Genomic DNA, 21,254 nt, shown 5'->3' on the forward strand with positions numbered 1-21,254 from the left:
AACGTCCCGGAGTCCAGGACGAAGCAGTGTTCACAGAAGCCCTAAATGTATTCCAGGAGGAAAGAGGGGGCAGTTGTTTGACTGGCTTTTCACTATGAAATACTGAAAAATTTCTAATGAAAGCAATTGCAAAACCTATTGTTTTTGCATGCTTTACAACATATCAAAAGTTTTTATATCTGACAGTGCCTATTTAAGGACATCAAATTTTTTTTTTTTTTACGCGTGCAGTTCTGCCTCATGTTTTGCATATGATTTTTTTCTTGTAGGCAAACAGCTTGTTAAAGGTTTATCACAACAGAATGTGATACCTTTTAACTGACTTGTATACAGGTCAACAAAGTTGTCGTCCCCATACTAAAGTTCCGAGTGGGCAATGTGAAGTGACATGAATGGCTTTGGAGAGAAGCTGTATCAAATTTAGTTTGAAAGGAAATCCTTCATATCTTCATGATCCTGAGTTGCTGTAATGAGAGAAGAGAAAATGATATGGGATATCTTTGTTATTGCATATTGATATTTATTTTCCCCATTTTTGAGCAAATGTGGACACGTCACTAGAAATAGTGATCTTCGCTTTACGTATTATTTATTATATGCGGTACATATCACATATGTAGTACATATCAGCTTTTTCAGGGGGTCATGAGTTATGTACACAGCTCTAAAAACACAGAAGAAATTACTGATCAGCCCTTCGAAGAAGTTTGGTGTAAGCTTCATCGGAAGAATTAAAACATTGTATCAGGGCTGTGGAGTTGGAGTCAGACGAAATTTTGGGTACCTGGAGTCGGCAAATGCATGTTTGCAAGTCGGCACAGACTCCGACTAAATTTAGATTGGAATAAAAAAAAAGCAAGTTTAAATGTCCCAATTCATAAAAAGTTATAATTTAATGACTTCTCTACTGTAAGAATAAAGACCAATACATGCAGTGCCTCACGTAACCGCAAAACGAACACGTTAAGTGACCGTGAAGAAGCATGCTTTTCATGTGCTTCACTATATGGCACGCAACGCACAATTAGGAGCGGCAATACTTATACTTTCCATAGTGTTGTGTTCTGCTGTTACAGGGAACCCATGGGTAACCTAGCCTCTCACTGATAAGGGATTAAGTAAATATGTTTTTTGCAGGACTAGAGACACTTGTATAAGTGAAGGGAATGGAGGGTCAATAATTCAAGACTGAAGCTGTAAACCATAGGAAAAACTGCTGTCATTCAGCTAAGGCTACAAAAACTTGTAAACTCCGATTGTTAGCTTAAACTTTAAACGTGACTATGGGATTCTACTAGGGAAATCATGTTCTATAATAAATGCCCCTTCCTGGATCCTCCCACTGCCCTATCTTCAGCAGCAGATTAGCACACAAAAAGGAGAAGGCAGCAGCTTCTGCCCAACTACCTCTCTCTGCTAGAAAAGCTTAGAAGAACTTGGTGGAACAGCTTCTTGGATTCAACTGTAAGTGTTTATAAATACATTCGCATATTAATACCGAGGAGTCGGAGTCGGGAAGTCTGAAGTACAAAAAACTGCGGAGTCGGAACATTTATCTACAGACTCCACAGCCCTGCATTGTATCGTCATACAGTACTTCAGGGCACTGAAGCATTGTCTCTCAAACACTAAGGCATATAGTTAGTTCGGTAAGCAAGTTGATTATATCTGGGAGCTACAAAGTCTCCCTGTTCTACAAGTTGCACAATAGGTGCACAATGTCTTGCTGATAAGATGATGGCTTTCCTTGAGCCTTCCGACGATGAAGAAAAGATGTACATATATCAAAGATGGAAGTACAGTGCTGCATTTTTGAGACATTATACCCACGTGTTGGACCAATGCATAATGATGGCTGTACTGTTGTAGGAGTCGAGGACTACAACCTACGTAGTAGATCTGCACAGATTGTTGGTATGCACACCCAACAAAGTTTTCTTCCCATTTGTCTCAAAGCGCACCTCTAAGAATTGGTTGCTCCTTTTACACATGAGTAGTAACAGCTTGAAGAATTGGCTGGAACTTTTGTTTGTATACTTTGTCAGGCATTACCAATTTTTAATTTTTGGAAACCCCTCGGTGGACCACACTATGAGAAATGCTGAGTTTAAGTTAAAAAAATCTGGTTTTACTCTTATCTTAAAAAAAACTGTGTATTGAATTAATTTCGTTACTTGCTTTGTGAGAAACAGTAGTGACACTATTTACAAATTGCTGTTGTGACTTTTTGTCACATTGTACACTGGCCAGTGTGATCTTTATTCTATGTTTTCAATAGTCCATAGCCTTTTTAATAATAAAAAAAAATGCTTAAGCTATTTCTGATGTCTATAATTGTGTTAACTACTGTGTTTTAGGCAAGAGGTATGGAAAACATTTCTATGGCTCCTTGCAAGATTATATTTCATGCCCAATGCGAAAAGAGCCACTTATTGGTAAGTTAATGGATTTTGGATTCATTTTCATTTTAACATGAATTAGAAAAAAATACAATGTATTTATGCATTTTGCGTATGTGTGTACAGTGATTCCTCAAGTTAAAAGGTAACAATATTTTCAACAATGTTCTTTCCTGCACAATCTGTACATAACATACAATGCCATAGACAGTACAAAGCCAAGACATGTGAAAAGTTGGAAGATTCTGTGTACTGCACTGGACCCCGAAAAAAGCTCCTGTCCCTACATAAATAACTTGTGGCTTCTAGGATATCTTTTTTTCTTTTTATCTCCTTAACGATACAGGACATATATTTACGTCCTGCGCCGGCTCCCACAATATATAACGCCGTCCGGGACCCGTGGCTAATACCGGACATCACCAATCGCTGTGATGCCCGGTATTAACCCTTCAAACGCGTCGATCAAAGTTGATCGCCGCGTCTGAAATGAAAGTGAAAGTGAGGCATCGGGAGGGGGGGGATATAATGGCCCTACTTAATCCCTACCTGATAAAGGTACATACCTACCTGAAGGGGGACTACCTACTTAAATGAATACTGTAGTGCAAAATAACTTATAAGTGATCATGGGGGTCTGTCCGCTGGCAAAACACCCCCATTCTCTTGTACGAGAACCCAGCAGCCAGCATGAAGGGAATGTTCTGTCCCTGCATGACATGTGCGTGTCGGGATAAGTTATCTTCCACTGCAGTATTCCTTTAATGGGGCGGGCTAACTTATCTGGGGCCCTATTCACCTAATAGGGGGGCATACTAGTCTGCCTATCAAGTTTTTATTAATGAAACCTTATTTGCATACTATTTTGGTTACAATTATTTTGTACCAGGACAAGTGGATAGTTATGAGGGACAAGTAGATTCTGCTCCATTTTAGTCCCTTGGACAATTAGTTTTTTTAATGTTTTTTTTTTCCATATCCCTGCGATCAATGCCATGCGATTGCATGGAAGTGATCAGTGTAAGAAATCAGTGTGTGCAATGTTATAGTCATCTATGGGGGGTTATAACATTGCAAAAAAAATTAAGAAAAAAGAAAGTGTTAATAAATGTGATTTAACCCCTTCCCTAATAGAAATCTGAATCACCCCCCCCTTTTCCCATTAAAAAAAAAACTACGTAAATTAAAATAAATATAAACATATGTGGTATCGCCGCGTGCTTAAATGTCCATACTATTAAATTATATTGTTTAAACCACACGGTCAATGGCATACACGTAAAAAAACTCAAAAATCCAAAAGTGATTTATTAATTTTTTTGTTCACTTTCTATACCATAAAAATGAATAAGCAATCCGAAAGTCCAATCACAACAAAAAAGGTACTGATAAAAACTTAAGATCACGGTGCAAAAAATTAGCCCTAACACTGCCCCGTATGTGGAAAAATACATTTTTTATAGGGTTCAGAAGATGACCATTTTAAACGTATAAATTTTCCTGCATGTAGTTATGATTTTTTCCAGAAGTACGACAAAATCAAACCTATATAGAGTATCATTTTAATTGTATGGACCTACAGAATAAAGATAAGGTGTCATTTTGACAGAAAAAATGCACTGCGTAGAAATGGAAGCCCCCAAAAATTACAAAATGGCGTGTTTTTGTTTTTTTTCCAATTTTGTCGCACAATGATTATTTTTTTTTTTGTTTCGCCGTAGATTTTTGGGTAAAATGACTGATGTCATTAACAAGTAGAATTGGTGGTGCAAAAAAATAAGCCATCATATGGATTTTTAGGTGGAAAATTTAAAGGTTTAGGATTTTTAAAAGGTAAGGAGGAAAAACAAAAATGCAAAAACTGAAAAACACTGAGTCCTTAAGGGGTTAAATGTCAGGACTATTAGTTGTCTGGTCATTTTTTTTTTTTTCCCATTATGTTGAGTGACATTTTGAGGTTTTAGAACCAATTGTTTTTCTATATAGGTGTGGTCTCAAGATACATTGGTTGTCTTTGAAGCAATTTTCGCACAAAAGACAATCCTCACCTAACCACTGAATTGGTGGGCGTCCATTCTTGAGTACAGGGGTTCCTTGTCTCTGCTGGTTGAATGGAGCAGAGCAACTCCATTAAACTTTATGGGCCGGACAAAGATAGCAGAAAGCTATACCCTGCTTCTTTGTCAAAAAAGAAAGTAATAGTTATTCCTCCTATCAAAACGTATTCATTTTTACAGCATGCAGTGCATATATGTTGAGTGTGTTCAATGGTTCATTACGATTGTAGCAATACGAAATATATTATTTATATAGTCTTTATTTATAACGTTTAAATGGTTGCTGTCACTTCAAACCGTCCTCCCTCTGATAGCCTGTGTGGCTTCTTCTAACATATCTGTAAATCACTCTGGGCCCCAATGTTGCCCTGGGCTCAAGCAGTAAAGTGTGTGTGTGTGTGTGTGTGTGTGTGTGTGTGTGTGTGTGTGTGTGTGTGTGTTTTTATTTTTAATTTTTTTTTTTTTTTAAATAAATATTATCATGCACTTGCAAAGTTGCAAACACCCCCTCCTGCCGAACAACCCCTTTGAGTGGCCCTAAATGGATTTGGATCCAAAGCTGAGCATTGCAGCAGTGTCAGCTGTAGCTTACTGCTTAGACCCACTCTGGACAGTTGCTGAGCCCATGCTATCCCAAGCTATATTAATATGGAGTGGAGTGGAGCAGAGCATGGAGAGGAACTGTTCAAGTGGTACTCAGAATAGCAAAAATAATTTTGTCTCCTCATGGCTACACCAACTGTATTGTAATATACACATTACCTGGTGGGCTGTTTTTCCTGTTGTAAATATGCTGTGAGGCAAGAAGTGGAGAAAAACCTGACCTCCCCAAATTCACCGCCCTCCCCTTTGTCCTGGCCTTCAGCATTCTTTCTTTGTAAGCCACCCCCTTTTCTGACTTTATGCCTACAAGTCAGGCAAGCTGTCTTGGCAGTGAAGCCTGCTGGGAAATGTAGTTTTAATAGGTTATGTAGGAGGAAGGAGCAGAGAGAAAATAGAGCAGTGGGCAGAGGAGGACAGTGCATCGGGGGCAGTGAATGGTGCCAGAAACAAGCCAGGGTGGACTATGGAAGTACATTCCACACCATGTGATACCCTGTTTCTGTAAATTATATTGACAGTGCTGTGTGCTATGTAAATAAACTGCTGCAGGTACAAGGACCAGCCGAGCAGTCCTTTAATTTAAAATGGTACTCCGCCCTAGACATCTTATGAAAGTATAGGGGATAAGATGTCTGATCACGGGGGGGGTCTGGCCGATGGGACCCCCGTAATCTCCTAACCGGCACCTAGGTTTGGACGGTTGTGACACCACACCCTCTCCATTCATGTCTATGGGAGGGGGCGTGACAAGCGACCACAGGTTGCATGGTGAGCTAGTGAGTGAAAAATATAGCTAAAGGTTGGTGGAGGTGTGAAACCGCAATGGATCAAAAAGGATCAAATCTTCTTATCTCTGACATCGCAAACATCTTTATAAATAACAGAAATACTTAACCCATGGCAGCTGTTCCATGGTTAAGTGTTTACCAAAATGTATATGTAATCTCCAAAATTTGTGTATTCTGTTGAAAGATGCCCCGGAGAACCAGGAATTAGTTGTTTTCTGTCTTTCTAAAAAGATGCTCAGACAGCCTGCTTAAACAAAAAGAAATAAACTATAAGGCTAGGTTCAGACTACGGAATCTCCGGCCTGCGCCGACTGAATTAGTCGGCGCTAGGACCGCGCGGACACTGCAGTCTCCTATAGACTGCTATGTGTTCCGCTAGGATTTCCGCCTGAAGAAAGAGCAACCCCTTTCTTCAGGCGGAAATTTTCTAGCGGATTTTTCATCCGGAATTTGTGAAGCGGAAAACCATTCACTACACTATGCATTATAGTAAGCGGAATTTCTGCTGGAAATTTCAAAGCGAAAATTCCGGCGGAAATTCCGTAGTCTGAACCTAGCCTTATACTGAAGGCTTATATTTTTTCAAATTTTTTTTAATTTTAGATTTTGCAATTTTATATAACATTCAATACCAACAAGGTAAAACAGAAAAACAACATTCTCCATAGGTCCCAGAGACCAACACTAGAACAAACACAGGAATTCAAGATAGAAGTAGACATTCGCCATCAGTAGAGAAGGGCTATAGCTGAGACCCGTCTGGAGAAAGGCCCAACAGAGACAGAAACAAACACTCACACAATCTCGCATCCCTGGAACATACGCACAACTCTTAAAATTTTTGGCGCTCTACACCACCACAATGGATTTGAAATGAAATGTACATGATGTGCTTTAACTGCAGATTGTCAGCTTTAATTTGAGGGTATTTACATCCAAATCAGTTGAACGGTGTAGGAATTGCAACAGTTTGCATATGTGCCTCCCACTTGTTAAGGGACCTTAAGTAATGGGACAGAATAATAATCATAAATCAAACTTTCACTTTTTAATACTTGGTTGCTAATCCTTTGCAGTCAATTACAGCCTGAAGTCTGGAACGCATAGACATCACCAGATGCTGGGTTTCATCCCTGGTGATGCTCTGCCAGGCCTCTACTGCAACGGTCTTCAGTTCCTGCTTGTTCTTGGGGCATTTTCACTTCAGTTTTGTCTTCAGAGAGTGAAATGCATGCTCAATCTGATTCAGATCGCCGATCGGACGCAACGGAGGCTAGTGAGGGGACCTCTGCTTGCATTCTATCTGATCGGGACATCGCAATTTCACTGCGATGGTCCCGATCAGCCCGACTGAGCTGCCGGGAAGCTTTTACTTTCTTTTTTGACGCGGCGATCAACTTTTAACGCCACGTCTATAGGGTTAATTGCACGAGGCACAATGATCGGTGCTGCACGCTATTAGCCCAGGGTCCCGGCTGTCATTAGGCACTGGGACTGACTCGGTATGACCCGGTTTTATACCGGGTGCAGGGCGTACAGGTATATCCTGCATCCTTAAGAGGTTAAATGACAACTGTAGTGGAACACTTTTCTATATGCCCGGGCCTCAAAAATAAACAAAATAAACTCCTACATACCTTCCTACGAGCCCCCGTTGGTCCGGCACAGGCCTCATGGTCCGGCAGTGCTGACGTCATTTCACTTCCTGGGGACAGGGATGCCGCAGAGCCGTCGGCGTATCACCGGCCGTAGCGATGTCCCGTCCCAGCCTGTGATTGACTGAGCCCACTGTCATTTAAGGAGCTCTGACTGGCTTCTTGCATGGCAGTGGGCTCAGCCTATCATCGGTCGGGGTGGGACATCGCTACGGCCGGTGATACGCCGACGGCTCTGCGGCGTCCCTGTCCCCAGGAAGTGAAATTACGTCAGCACTGCCGGACCGTGAGGCCTGTGCCGGACCAACGGGGGCTTGTAGGAAGGTATGTAGGAGTTTATTTTGTTTGTTTTTGAGGCCCGGGCCTATAGAAAAGTGTACCACTACAGTTGTTCTTTAAGTTAAAAATAAATAAATAATCATTTTAATCGGAAAACCTTTTTTTTGTGTGTTCCAACAATGTAACTATATTCCCTGTTTTTCCTTTTACTTGTATAAACTACAAGGGCTACCCTCTATGAAGCAAAAACTTTTTGTTTTTCAGGTTTACAATACATAGTTCAACTGTATCCTGAAATTGATTGTGAGGATGCTTTCAAGTGCAATCTCTGCAAAGTAATAGGACCCCTATATTTTATTATGAAACATATAGAAAGCTTTAAACACAGAAGAAATTATTTGGTGAGTACTGTAAGTTGTGTTATGTCTTATTCAAATAAGAAATACGCAGGACTTTCTAGCATCTTGTACAAAACAGGATATGCTTGAGGAGGTCCTGTCCCTCAAAAATGAAAATGTGTTCCTTTATTGCTTATGGCGTTTTCTTCTGTTGTCTCCCAATTGTCGTTATTATTATTTTTTTAAATTTATTAAATGGCCATTTCCACTGTGTCAAAATGGCTTATATGTAATCCACTTGGACATTATCCTGTCAGCAGGTACAAAGTTCTGGTAGCTCCACAACATTATCTTGTCATAATCATGAGATTTTGGTATAGTATGGCTTTAACAAACAACCAATCTGCAGCGGTGAATGCTCCACCATTGCATGCAGGCTACTCTTGTCTCGCTGTTACTTGATTTTCTGTCAGAACAGAGAGATGTGGTGAGACCATTTCCCCTTCTGACAGTGACACTGTCCAGTCAGGTAAACAACGAAAAAGTGGCCTAGATTTACACCCAGGGTTAAGGTTCATCAGTGTAATTATTTACATTGATGAACCTTAACCCTGGGTGTAAATCTAGGCCACTTTAGCATAAAGAAACAACAATGATTGTGAAAAAGTGAGGGTGGCGAGCAGAGCAGATTGAACTCTATTCAACCAAATGGTGGAGTGAGCATTTGCATAAGTGGTACATTTAGGTTTGAGCAGCAATGTGGTAGCAATGCAGTAGACAGGTCTTTAGGATATTGGTATAAAGAGATGTGAGATGGCCGACTGATAATAGGCTAATTTTATAAAAAATCAATCAGTACCCTGGAACTTCCGCAGTTTAAAAAGTACTGTACCTGTCACAAAATAAACTGTTCTAAACAACCTCAGGCTATATTCCCTAACACCCTTCCTGTCCTTTAAAAACAATTTCAGAGCTTTAAAAATCTGTCTTCTTGCTTACATATTGCAATCTCCCAGCAGGAGAAAGTGGTTGTTTCCCAGCAAGCATGACATCACTGAAGCCTGCTGGGGGACAACTTCTTCTGCCCTCACATTGTTGCAGCATTGTGATGAATAGAAGACATCAAGCTCTGTGCATGTTTCAGTCTGTGCAGATTTCGGTGAGGCTGTCCTTCAGCTGTCTGTCTGTGCAGCTTATTGTGAGAATCTGTGGAGCGTTCACTTTCTGTGCAGCTGACAAGCTCCTGGCAGAGAAACACTTCCTGAGTTCGGACTCTTGCCAGGCCGGGAGGACTCCGAACTCACCGTATTAATTGTGACAGGGAACAGAACAGAGCCACCTAGTGGCTGTTATTTCTATTACATTTTAAACATATTTATGTTGACTATTTTAAAAGCAAGTGAATGGGAAAGTGTCTGCTAATTACACAAGGAACACTATATTAAGTTTTATTTGTTGACAGGTACTCTTTAACAGCCAGCCTTCACCTTCTTCACAACAATAGAGGTATGCATGATTTCCCTCTGGGTAGTTATATAATCTGAGGATTTGGCTTCCTAAGAAAGGTACCACCTTCACGGTCACTATCAGGGGGTGGATAATAATGATTAGCATAAAGTCTCTACAGACTTACCAAATGGGGAACAGGTCCTAAACTAGAGAGCATCTGGAGAGGCTAATTGGGACACTCTGGTAGAAGTCATATAAGGCTTGCTTAAAGGGGTACTCCGGTGGAAAATTTATTTATTTTTATTTTTTTAAATCAACTGGTGCCAGAAAGTTAAACAGATTTGTAAATTACTTATATTAAAAAAAAATCTTAATCCTTCCAGTATTTATTAGCTGCTGAATACTACAGATGAAATTATTTTCTTTTTGAAACACAGTGCTCTCTGCTGACATCACGAGCACAGTGCTCTCTGCTGACATCTCTGTCCATTTTAGGAATTGTCCAGAGAAGCATATGTTTGCTATGGGAAATTTCTCGTACACTGGGTAGTTCCTAAAAAGGACATAGCAAACATATGCTGCTCTGGACAGTTCCTAAAATGGACAGAGATGTCAGCAGAGAGCACTGTGCTCGTGATGTCAGCAGAGAGCACTGTGTTCCAAAAAGAAAAATTCCTCTGTAGTATTCAGCAGCTAAGAAGTACTGGAAGGATTAAGATTTTTTTTAATAGAAGTAATTTACAAATCTGTTTAACTTTCTGGCACCAGTTGATTTAAAAAAAATAAATAAAAAATTTCCACCGTAGTACACCTTCAACCCCTTAACGACGCAGGACGTATATTTACGTCCTCCGCCGACTCCCGCGGGGTCACGCAGTGTCCCTGTGTCATATGAGGTCTGTCCCGGCGGCTAGGCTGGGACCCACGGCTAATACAGGACATCACCGATCGCGGTGATGCCCTGTATTAACCCTTCAGACGCGGTGATCAAAGCTGACTGCCGCGTCTATAGTGAAAGTATCCCGGCTGCTCAGTCGGGCTGTTCGGGACCACTGCGGTGAAATCGCCCCCCTTTTCCCATAAAAAAAGAAAACAGGGTAATTAAAAATAAACATATGTGGTATCTCTGCGTGCGTAAATGTCCGAACTATAAAAATATACCATTAATTAAACCGCACGGTCAATGGCGTACGCGCAAAAAAATTCCAAACGCCAAAAAAGCTTATTTTTGGTCACTTTTTATACCATTAAAAAATGAATAAAAAGTGATCAAAAAGTCCGATCAAAACAAAAATCGTACCGATAAAAACTTCAGATCACGGCGCAAAAAATGAGTCCTCATACCGCCCTGTACGTGGAAAAATAAGTTATAGGGGTCAGAAGATGACATTTTTAAACGTATAAAGTTTCCTGCATGTAGTTATGATTTTTTCCAGAAGTGCGACAAAATCAAACCTATATAAGTAGGGTATCATTTTAACCATATGGACCTACAGAATGATAAGGTGTCATTTTTACCGAAATATGCACTGCGTAGAAACAGAAGCCCCCAAAAGTTACAAAATGGCGTTTTTTCTTCAATTTTGTCACACAATGACTTTTTCTTTCCGTTTCGCCGTGAATTTTTGGGTAAAATGACTAATGTCACTGCAAAGTAGAATTGGTGACGCAAAAAATAAGCCATAATATGGATTTTTAGGTGGAAAATTGAAAGAGTTATGATTTTTAAAAGGTAAGGAGGAAAAAACAAAAATGCAAAAACTGAAAAACCCTGAGTCCTTAAGGGGTTAAGGAAGCTAGTAAACACCTTGCCCTATTGCCCAACCAGAATTTTTTTTTTTATATGCTAAATCAGACAAGGCCTGCACCACTTCAAAATTTTTCGTGGCCTGAACTAGGCTTTTGCTTCCAGAGTGCCCTGAATAGGAAGCGCCTTTTATCAGCCTTAGTCAACTAATGAAGTAGAGTTTGAATGCAGGACAACAGTTTACATTATTTTTTTTCTGAGAGACATCGTAAATGTGACATTTCAGAATGTCTTTAGCAGATGCCCAGCAAAGATTAATGTCCTCTAAATGGACAATGTTGTCCTCCACGAAAGTCTCCTTTTTGTTACTTAGAAAATGCCATCTGAACATCATCGATCTAGGCCGAATAATGTTTAGCGTGAGGAACGCAGGACTATGATCAGAAGTTGCTGACTAAAATATGAGTCTAGAGAACGAAGAGGAAGAGATCAGCCAATAGTCTAGCCTAGTGTGTACGTTGTGTACCTTAGAATAAAAGGTGAAAGTCAGTGGGACTGCAGCCACACGCTGCATCTAGAAGGTTAAAGGAAAATGGTCACCCGTCCACCCACACTAAACACAATACACCAGGTTAAAGTGTGAACAGGAGACAGATGCAAGGTTTCTGACCGATATATGTACCTGCAGTCCGGCGCACGGTCCCTCTGAAGGTTTGCTTCTTCCAGCGCTGAATTGCGCGATGGAGGTGGGCCTGCCGGCTGGATTTGAATATTCATGGGTGCTGGTCGGTCACTTGATTGATAAGTATCCCCACATCAGTCTCCTGTTCACCCACACTATAACCCAGAGTATCTGGTTTAGTGTGGGTGAACGGGTGACTGTTTTACTTCAAGTGTGTGTATGAAGTTCAAGAAAACCCCCACCGAAGGGCTAGTGGACAAGAAAGGATGAGACCTGTTTAAAAAAAAAAAAAAAAAAAGTTTTGTGTACTGTATTAAGGTCACCTCCATGAATGACATCTAAAGTTTAGAAAATAAGGAAAGATTAGGTGTGTTAGGTGCATAAAAATTAAACAATAAGAACAATCCTCAATAACAACCTCTACTACCAGATATCTGCCAACTGGGTCACAGACCACCTCCTGCACAGTCATTCAGAATGTTATAGAACAGTGGTTACTCCACTCTTCTTGCGAGAAAAGGAAGCTTCAGGACAATCAGCATAATGTTGTGGAGTTGTTTTTTCGACAGGTATTTTTCCATGGCATTTTCTCGATTTCCCAAAATTTTTTTTTTTCCCTAAACTTTTTTTTTTTTTAAACTACTACTCTGAGCTGTCGGGTTTTCTAGAACTAAAATCCACCACCTTTTATGTGGGAACATTGCGACGTTTGTTGGAATTTAAAAAAAAACTGCATGGATATTGTCCTTTTCAGTGGCAATGCCCCCTTTTTGGGACTTTCTGAGTAAAATGTAGAGCAAATAGGTTAATATAATAGGATAATTATAGTAAAAGACTGGTCCGGAATACGGAGCTCTCTGGGCAGCCAGTGAAGTCAAAGATCTTTTACAGATTTATGGATTCCCACTATATGAAGATTGCTGTGTCATCTGCAATTTGCCAAACTCTCCAGCTCCTAAAGAGACTTTTCCAGTTGAAGCTCCCTTTTCCTCCAGACAGGAAGAATTAGATTGAACAGAGTCCTACAAGTCAGAGATCTGTTCTTCTGTCCCTGTAATTTGTTACATATTAGTTGTAATTTAACAAGTGATAGACTCTAAGGAGGTGTGGACAGATTACAAATATGCTGTCAAATGTTGGCATTAGAAGATCTGCAATTATCTTGGTCACAGCTTGCATGGAGTGTTCAGTTGATTCAGGTGACTGTGCTTTTTTGTTCCTTTCATTGATGATTTAGCAGAGATATAATTCACATACTTCTCCATATTGATCGCAGATGTGCTGATAAATAGAGGCTGAGACTGGAGTATAGTCCATATACAAGAGGGTGTCTGGGCAGCAGGAACGACTGGTCACTAGAAGAGACTACTATAACACAGAGAAGTAACCTCACATAAGTCCCAATACATGCCTAAGGAACAATTATAGTAAGCTTAATGCTCCACAGTGACAGTCCCAATACGTGCTGGGTCCACAAACTGCGTCAAGATGCCACCAGATACAAAGCAGCAGCACTGCCTGTCCTGGTTGCACAGAGAGCTTGAGAGACAGAACTACATTACATTACATCAGCCTACCCCACATTAATTGCAGGTGGTCATAATGCCATTAATGACTTTATGGCCTAAGGTCAACAATTGTAAAAAGTTTGTCCTGATGAATTGCAGAATATTCCTTAGCTATATTATGTTATTTTGATGTCTATTGCACTTAAAAAGATATATATATTATATATGCGCACACTGTGATTATAAAATATATGTATATGTTTTGACGTCACTACAATATTTGCGTTATCCTTATGGATTATTTGCAATATTCTGAAATTTGGTTTGATTTCAGAATACCAAATATCTAACTTAACTGCCTCCCTCGTCTTCCCCATGTCTTATTTTGGGCATCCCGTGAAGAGAATTGTATTATGCACTTTCATGGAGACATATCTTAATAATTGGTATATAGGAAGAAACACTGAAGACAGAAAATTAAACTAAGAAATTGCGAGTGACCTTTTAAATGAACCTGCAGCAGATCTTGAATATGGCCACTACTTGGCAGCATTGTAGCAGAAATAAGGGCCACCCAGTCCAACAATATGTTAATCATCTTTGGAACCAGTATGAAAACTAGGAGATGGGATACTTGTTCCTTTTTAATAAGTCCCTTTATAACAATGTGGCAGTCAGAAAATAGTGCAGAGTGTTGCTGAGGTGGTTTCCTGGTGTCTTCTACACAGGGTGGTGGCTCTGAGAAGCCTGCAGGTCTTAGCTGAAAATTTTGTCCCAGGCTTCAGCTGATGTTGCAGGCCTCAAAACTAAATCTTGGGGAAAAATGCTTCAAATTGCACAATTCTGTGTTAGTCAAACTCCAGCAGAGGAAGTTGCTTTAACACCTTAAGGACGCAGGATGTACCTGTATGTCCTGCACCCGCTCCCTTTCTATGACACGTGTTCAGGAGGTGAGCCTGCCATCATAGCAGGGTGGTCCTGGCTGCTTTCAGCTGCTGGGACATGTGGCTAATGTCAGACATCACTGATCGCAGTTGTGCCTGGCATTAGCAAATTAGACGCCGCGATCAAAGTTGTTTGCGGCGTCAAAAATATAATAAATTACATACAGGCTACTCAGCGGTGCTGATTGGGACCACTGTAGTGTGCTAATCAGTTGAGAGGATGGTGGGATGGCCCTTACCTGCCTCCTTGCTGTCTGATCAGTGCTCCAGTCAGCCAAGGCAGGATGGAGCACAAATAACACTGATCAGCACTGCTCTATGGAATAGCATTGAACAGTATATGCTATCAGAAGATTGCATGTAATAGTCCCCTTAAAAAAAAAAAAGTTAATAAATGTGAATTAAAGCCTTCCCTAATAAAAGTTTGAATCGCCCCACTTCACCCCCAAAAAAATGAACAATTCTTTTTTTTGTTTCACCGTAAATTTTGTGGTGAAATAACTGTTGTTACAAGTTATAATTGGTAGCACATAAAACTAGCCCTCATATAGGTCTGTAGGTGGAAAACTGAAAGCGTTGATTTTTAGAAGGGGAGGAGGAAAAAACAAAATGGGCACTGTCAGATACAAAAATTTTGATATGTTGTAAAGCATGCAAAACCATCAGGTTTTGCAATTGCTTTCATTAGAAAATGTTCAGTATTTCATACTGAAAAAGCCAGTCAAACAACTGCATATCCTGCCTGCTTGGACACATACTAGTGGTGCTGTGTCCATGCGTCATCACCTACGTCATGGACTCCCAGCTAGAGGAAAAATCCTCCTACTGTCAGTGAGGACATGCTGGGAGTTGTTGTTTTGCTAATGCTAGGGGAGATGTGAGCAGACAGCATACTGAGGGAGGGGGGCGGAGACCTGCTCAGTGAGGCCACACCCCCTCCCTTTGAGAGGAATTCAAACTAGTGAGCTAAATTTAAAAGTGTAATAAAAAATTTAAGAAAAGTGCTAGACACACAAATTTATGTACATGGTCAGGATTAGATACTGAGGGATATATTAAAAAAAGGTTTTTAGTTGGATCTGACGGGTACGCTTTAAAGGGGTACTCCGGTGTAAAACATTTTTTTCTTTAATGAACTGGTGCCAGAAAGTTAAACAGATTTTGTAAATTAAAAAATATTTACCCGTCCTGTACTTTTTAGCAGCTGTATGCTACAGAGGAAATTCTGTTTTTTATTAATTTCTTTTGTCTTGTCCACAGTGCTCTCTGGTGACACCTGATGCCCGTATCAGGAACTTTCCAGAGCAGGAGAAAATCCCCATTGCAAACCTATGCTGCTCTTGACAGTTCCTCACACGGACAGAGGTGTCAGCAGAGAGCACTGTGGACAAGACAAAAAAGAAATTCAAAAAGAAAATAATTTTCTCTGTAGCATACAGCTGCTAAAAAGTACTGGAAGGGTAAAGATTTTTTAATAGAAGTAATTTACAAATCTAGAATCCAAGAAGGAAAAGGAAATCCAGCTCCCCCGAAAATATAGAATAACGGTATAAAAACACACAAAATTAATTTCATCCTTTTAACCCCTTAAGGACACATGACGTTCTCATACGTCTCCATTTCCGAGTCCTTAAGGACACATGACGTATGAGAACGTCATGTGTTTTACCGGCCCCCCGCAACCATCTGGAGCGGAGCCGGTGCTCGATGCCTGCTGAAATCGTTCAGCAGGCATCGGGGCATATCGCCCAGGGGGGTCATTATGACCCCCCCCCATGTCGGCGATGGCCGCAGATCGCTGGACAATTTAGTCCAGCGATCTGCGGCGGATTCCGGGTCAATCGGGTCTCCAGTGACCCGGTGACCCGGAATTATTGGCTGATCGGGGCCGTCAGAGACGTCACTCCCGCACCCGCTCCGCCCCTCTTCCGGAGTACGTGAGCGGGTGCGGGACGTGCACCCCGGGTGCTGGGGACCCCGATCCCCGGCATTAATGTTGGGATCGGGGCCCCAGGAGCAGCGGCGACGACGAGGGACTGACCTGCGCGGCGAGGATCGTTGGAGGTGAGTGACAGCCTCCTGCTGTTGCTTAGCAACAGCTCCCAGCATGCAAAAAGGGCATGCTGGGAGCTGTAGTTATGCAACAGCAGGAGGCAGACCACCACAACTCCCAGCATTCCCTTATGGGCATGCTGGGACTTGTAGTTTTGCAACAGCTGGAGGCACATTCTTTCTATGGAAAAGTGTACCTTCAGCTGTTGTATAACTACAACTCCCAGCTTGCACAATCAGCTAAAGTGCATGCTGGGAGTTGTAGTGGTGCATCTGGTGGTTGCATAACTACAACTCCCAGCATGCCCGTTGGCTGTCGGTGACTGCTGAGAGTTGTAGTTTTGCAACAGCTGAAGGCACACTGAGTTAAGTAGTAAACCAGTGTGTCTCCAGCTGTTGCATAACTACAATCCCCAGCATCCCCAGCCAAAGTAGTATGCCTCCAGCTGTTGCATAACTACAACACCCAGCATGCCCTTCCGCTGTCCGTACATGCTGGGGGTTGTAGCTTTTGCAACAGCTGAAGGCTCACTGGTTGCAAATCACCAGTGTGTTTGTTACCAAAGTCGGTGTTTCACAACCAGTGTGCCTCCAGCTGTTGCAAAACTACAACTCCCAGCATGCACTGATAGACCGTACATGCTGGGAGTTGTAGTTTTGCAACAGCTGGATATGTCGTCCCCCCCCCCCCCCCCAATGTGAATGTACAGGGTACACTCACATGGGCGGAGGATTACAGTAAGTATCCGGCTGCAAGTTTGAGGTGCGGCAAAATTTCTGCCGCAGCTCAAACTGCCAGCGAGAAACTGTGAACCCCCGCCCGTGCGACTGTACCCTAAAAACACTACACTAACACACAATAAAATAAAAAGTAAAAAACACTACATATACACATACCCCTACACAGCCCCCCTCCCCAATAAAAATGAAAAACGTCTGGTACGCCACTGTTTCCAAAACGGAGCCTCCAGCGGTTGCAAAACTACAACTCCCAGCATGCACTGATAGACCGTACATGCTGGGAGTTGTAGTTTTGCAACAGCTGGATGTCCCCCCCAATGTGAACGTACAGGGTACACTCACATGGGCGGAGGATTACAGTAAGTATCCGGCTGCAAGTTTGAGCTGCGTCAAATTTTCTGCCGCAGCTCAAACTGCCAGCGAGAAACTACTGTGAACCCCCGCCCGTGTGACTGTACCCTAAAAACACTACACTACACTAACACAAAATAAAAAGTAAAAAACACTACATATACACATACCCCTATACAACCCCCCTCCCCAATAAAAATGAAAAACGTCTAGTACGCCACTGTTTCCAAAACGGAGCCTCTAGCTGTTGCAAAACTACTCCCAGTATTGCCAGATAGCCGTTGACTGTCTAGGCATGCTGGGAGTTTTACAACAGCTGGAGGCACCCTGTTTGGGAATCACTGGCGTAGAATACCCCTATGCAAGTCCCTAATTTAGGCCTCAAATGCGCATGGCGCTCTCACTTTGGAGCCCTGTCGTATTTCAAGGCAACAGTTTAGGGCCACATATGGGGTATCGCCGTACTCGGGAGAAATTGCCTAACAAATTTTTTGGGGGTATTTTCTGCTATTACCCTTTTAAAAAATGTAACATTTTTGGGAAAACAAGCATTTTAGGTAAAAAATATATATATTTTTTTACATATGCAAAAGTCGTGAAACACCTGTAGGGTATTAAGGTTCACTTTACCCCTTGTTACGTTCCCAGAGGGGTCTAGTTTCCAAAATGGTATGCCACGTGTTTTTTTTTTTTTGCTGTCCTGGCACCATAGGGGCTTCCTAAATGCGGAATGCCCCCCAAAAACCATTTGTCGCTCCTTCCCTTCTGAGCCCTCTACTGCGCCCGCCGAACAATTAACATAGACATATGAGGTATGTGCTTACTCGAGAGAAATTGGGTTTCAAATACAAGTAAAAATTTTCTCCTTTTTTACCCCTTGCAAAAAATTCAAAAATTGGGTCTACAAGAACATGCGAGTGTAAAAAATGAAGATTTTGAATTTTCTCCTTCACTTTGCTGCTATTCCTGTGAAACACCTAAAGGATTAATACACTTACTGAATGTCATTTTGAATACTTTGGGGGGTGTAGTTTTTATAATGGGGTCTTTTATGGGGTATTTCTAATATGAAGACCCTTCAAATCCACTTCAAAACTGAACTGGTCCCTGAAAAATAGTGAGTTTGAAAATTTTGTGAAAAATTTCAAAATTGCTGCTGAACTTTGAAGCCCTCTGGTGTCTTCCAAAAGTAAAAACTCATAAATTTTATGATGCAAACATAAAGTAGACATATTGTATATGTGAACCCAAAAAAAATACATTTTGAATATCCATTTTCCTTACAAGCAGAGAGCTTCAAAGTTAGAAAAATGCAAAATTTTTATTTTTTTCATCAAATTTTGGGATTTTTCACCAAGAAAGGATGCAAGTTAGCACAAAAATTTACCACTATGTTAAAGTAGAATATGTCACGAAAAAACAATCTCAGAATCAGAATGATAACTAAAAGCATTCCAGAGTTATTAATGTTTAAAGTGACAGTGGTCAGAATTGCAAAAAACGCTCCGGTCCTTAAGGTATAAAATGGCCTGGTCCTTAAGGGGTTAAAAATCAATGAGAAGGTGAGAATTAAAGGACAACTGCAGCACAATATACACTTATCCCCTATCTACAAGATAGGGGATAAGTGTTTGATCGTGGGGGGTCCGACCGCTGGGACCCCCCTCGATCTCCCTAAAGGGGCGCTGCCATTAGCGATCATAGTGAGCACTGAAGGCGCGTAGCGTCGACCTAGAGGTCGACGGTGACGCCCCGTCTCCTCCCCGTCCCAATACAGTTCTATGGGAGAGACTGGGAGGCTGGAACACTGCCTCCCCGACTCTCTCCCCTAGAGATGTATGGAGGAGGCGTGCCGGCCGCAACGTCATGCTGCGGCTGGCACGCCCCCTGCACGGGAGAGCCACGGCATAGCCGCGGCCCCGTACAGGAGATCACATGGGGTCCCAGCGGTCGGACCCCCCGCGGTCAAACACTTATCCCCTATCCTGTGGATAGGGGATAATTGTTAATTACGTTGCAGATGTCCTTTAAAAGCATAGATGAAATGCTGATGCATTTCCAATCATATGGTTCTTAGTCATGGCATGACTAAGAACCATATGGTTCGAAACACGTCGGCGTTTCATCTATGCTTTAAAATTCTCACCTTCCCATTGATTTTTAAAGGATGAAATACATTTTTTGTGTTTTTATACTGTTGTTCTATATTTTTTGGAGGAGCTGGATTTCCTTTTCCTTCTTGTATTCTATTGCAACTGGCTACACTGCTTGACCTACATCCATGCTCCTCCACCAACTACTCTTCCAGTGGCATCTTCTACAGGGCGATGAGCTGGTCTATTTTATTTTATTTTTTTCTTTATGTATTTTTTAATTTACAAATCTGTTTAAAGGAGTACTCCAGTGGTGAACAACTTATCCCCTATCCTAAGGATAGGGGATAAGTTTGAGATCGCGGGGGGTCCGAACGCTGGGGCCCCCTGCGATCTCCTGTACGGAGCCCCGACAGCCCGTGGGAAGGGGGCGTGTCGACCTCCGCACGAAGCGGCGGCCGACACGCCCCCTCAATACAACTCTATGGTAGAGCCGAAGCGCTGCCTTCGGCAATCTCCGGCTCTGCCATAGAGATGTATTGAGGGGGCGTGTCGGCCGCCGCTTCGTGCGGGGGTCGACACCCGCTATCTGGGCGGAGAGCCAGGCCCCTGTACAGAGATCGCATGGGGCCCCAGCGGTCGGACCCCCCGCAATCTCAAACTTATCCCCTATCCTTAGGATAGGGGATAAGTTTTTCCCCACTGGACTAGCCCTTTAACTTTCTGGCACCAGTTGACTTTTATAAAGACCTAAAAAAAAAAAAAAAAAAAATTTAATCTGAGTACTCTTTTAACCCCTTAAGGACTCAGACAATTACATTTTTACGTTTTCGTTTTTTCCTCTTGGCCTTCTAAAAATCATAACTCTTTTATATTTTCATCGCCAGACTAGTATGAGGGCTTGTTTTTTGCATGACCAGTTGTCCTTTATAATGACATCACTCATTATATCATAAAATGTACGGCGCAACCAAAAAAACACTTTTTTTGTGGCGAAATTAAAAAGAAAAACGCAATTTTGCTAATTTTGGAAGGTTTTGTTTTCACGGCGTACAATTTACGGTAAAAATGTCGTGTGATCTTTATTCTGAGGGTCAATACGATTAAAATGATACCCATTATTACATATTATATTGTTGTGCTTAAAAAAAAATAACAAACTTTTTAACCAAATTAGTACGTTTATAATCCCTTAATTTTGATGACCTGTAACTTTTTCATTTTTACGTATAAGCAGCGGTATGAGTGCTCATTTTTTGCGCCATGATCTGTACTTTTTTTTTATACCACATTTGCATATAAAAAACTTTTAATACATTTTTTATAAAAAATTTTTAATAAAATGTATTAAAGTAGCAATTTTGGATTTTTTTTATTAAATTTTTTACGTTCACCGTACGGGATCATTAACATTTTATTGTAATAGTTCGGACATTTACGCACGCGGCGATACCAAATATGTCGTCTATTAAATACATTTTTTACTCTTTTTGGGGGAAAAATAGGAGAAAACGGACGTTTTACTTTTTTATTGGGGAAGGGATTTTTCACTTTTTTTTTACTTTTAA

The 21,254-nt window shown here is 41.4% G+C and overlaps 1 protein-coding gene across 2 annotated transcripts in view; it reads left to right on the top strand.

Annotated features, from left to right (window-relative positions):
• Window positions 1-21,254, top strand: part of LOC130273673 (uncharacterized) — a gene marked incomplete in the record, with an annotated part of 157,308 nt that overhangs the window by 88,496 nt on the left and 47,558 nt on the right. For both annotated transcript variants that reach the window (XM_056520854.1, XM_056520853.1), the window contains 2 exon segments: window positions 2,358-2,435; window positions 8,046-8,182. In XM_056520854.1, the coding sequence (XP_056376829.1) occupies window positions 2,358-2,435; window positions 8,046-8,182 (215 nt within the window).

Source organism: Hyla sarda, chromosome 5 (assembly GCF_029499605.1).
Source record: "Hyla sarda isolate aHylSar1 chromosome 5, aHylSar1.hap1, whole genome shotgun sequence".
In the NCBI taxonomy this organism is placed as follows: domain Eukaryota; kingdom Metazoa; phylum Chordata; class Amphibia; order Anura; family Hylidae; genus Hyla; species Hyla sarda.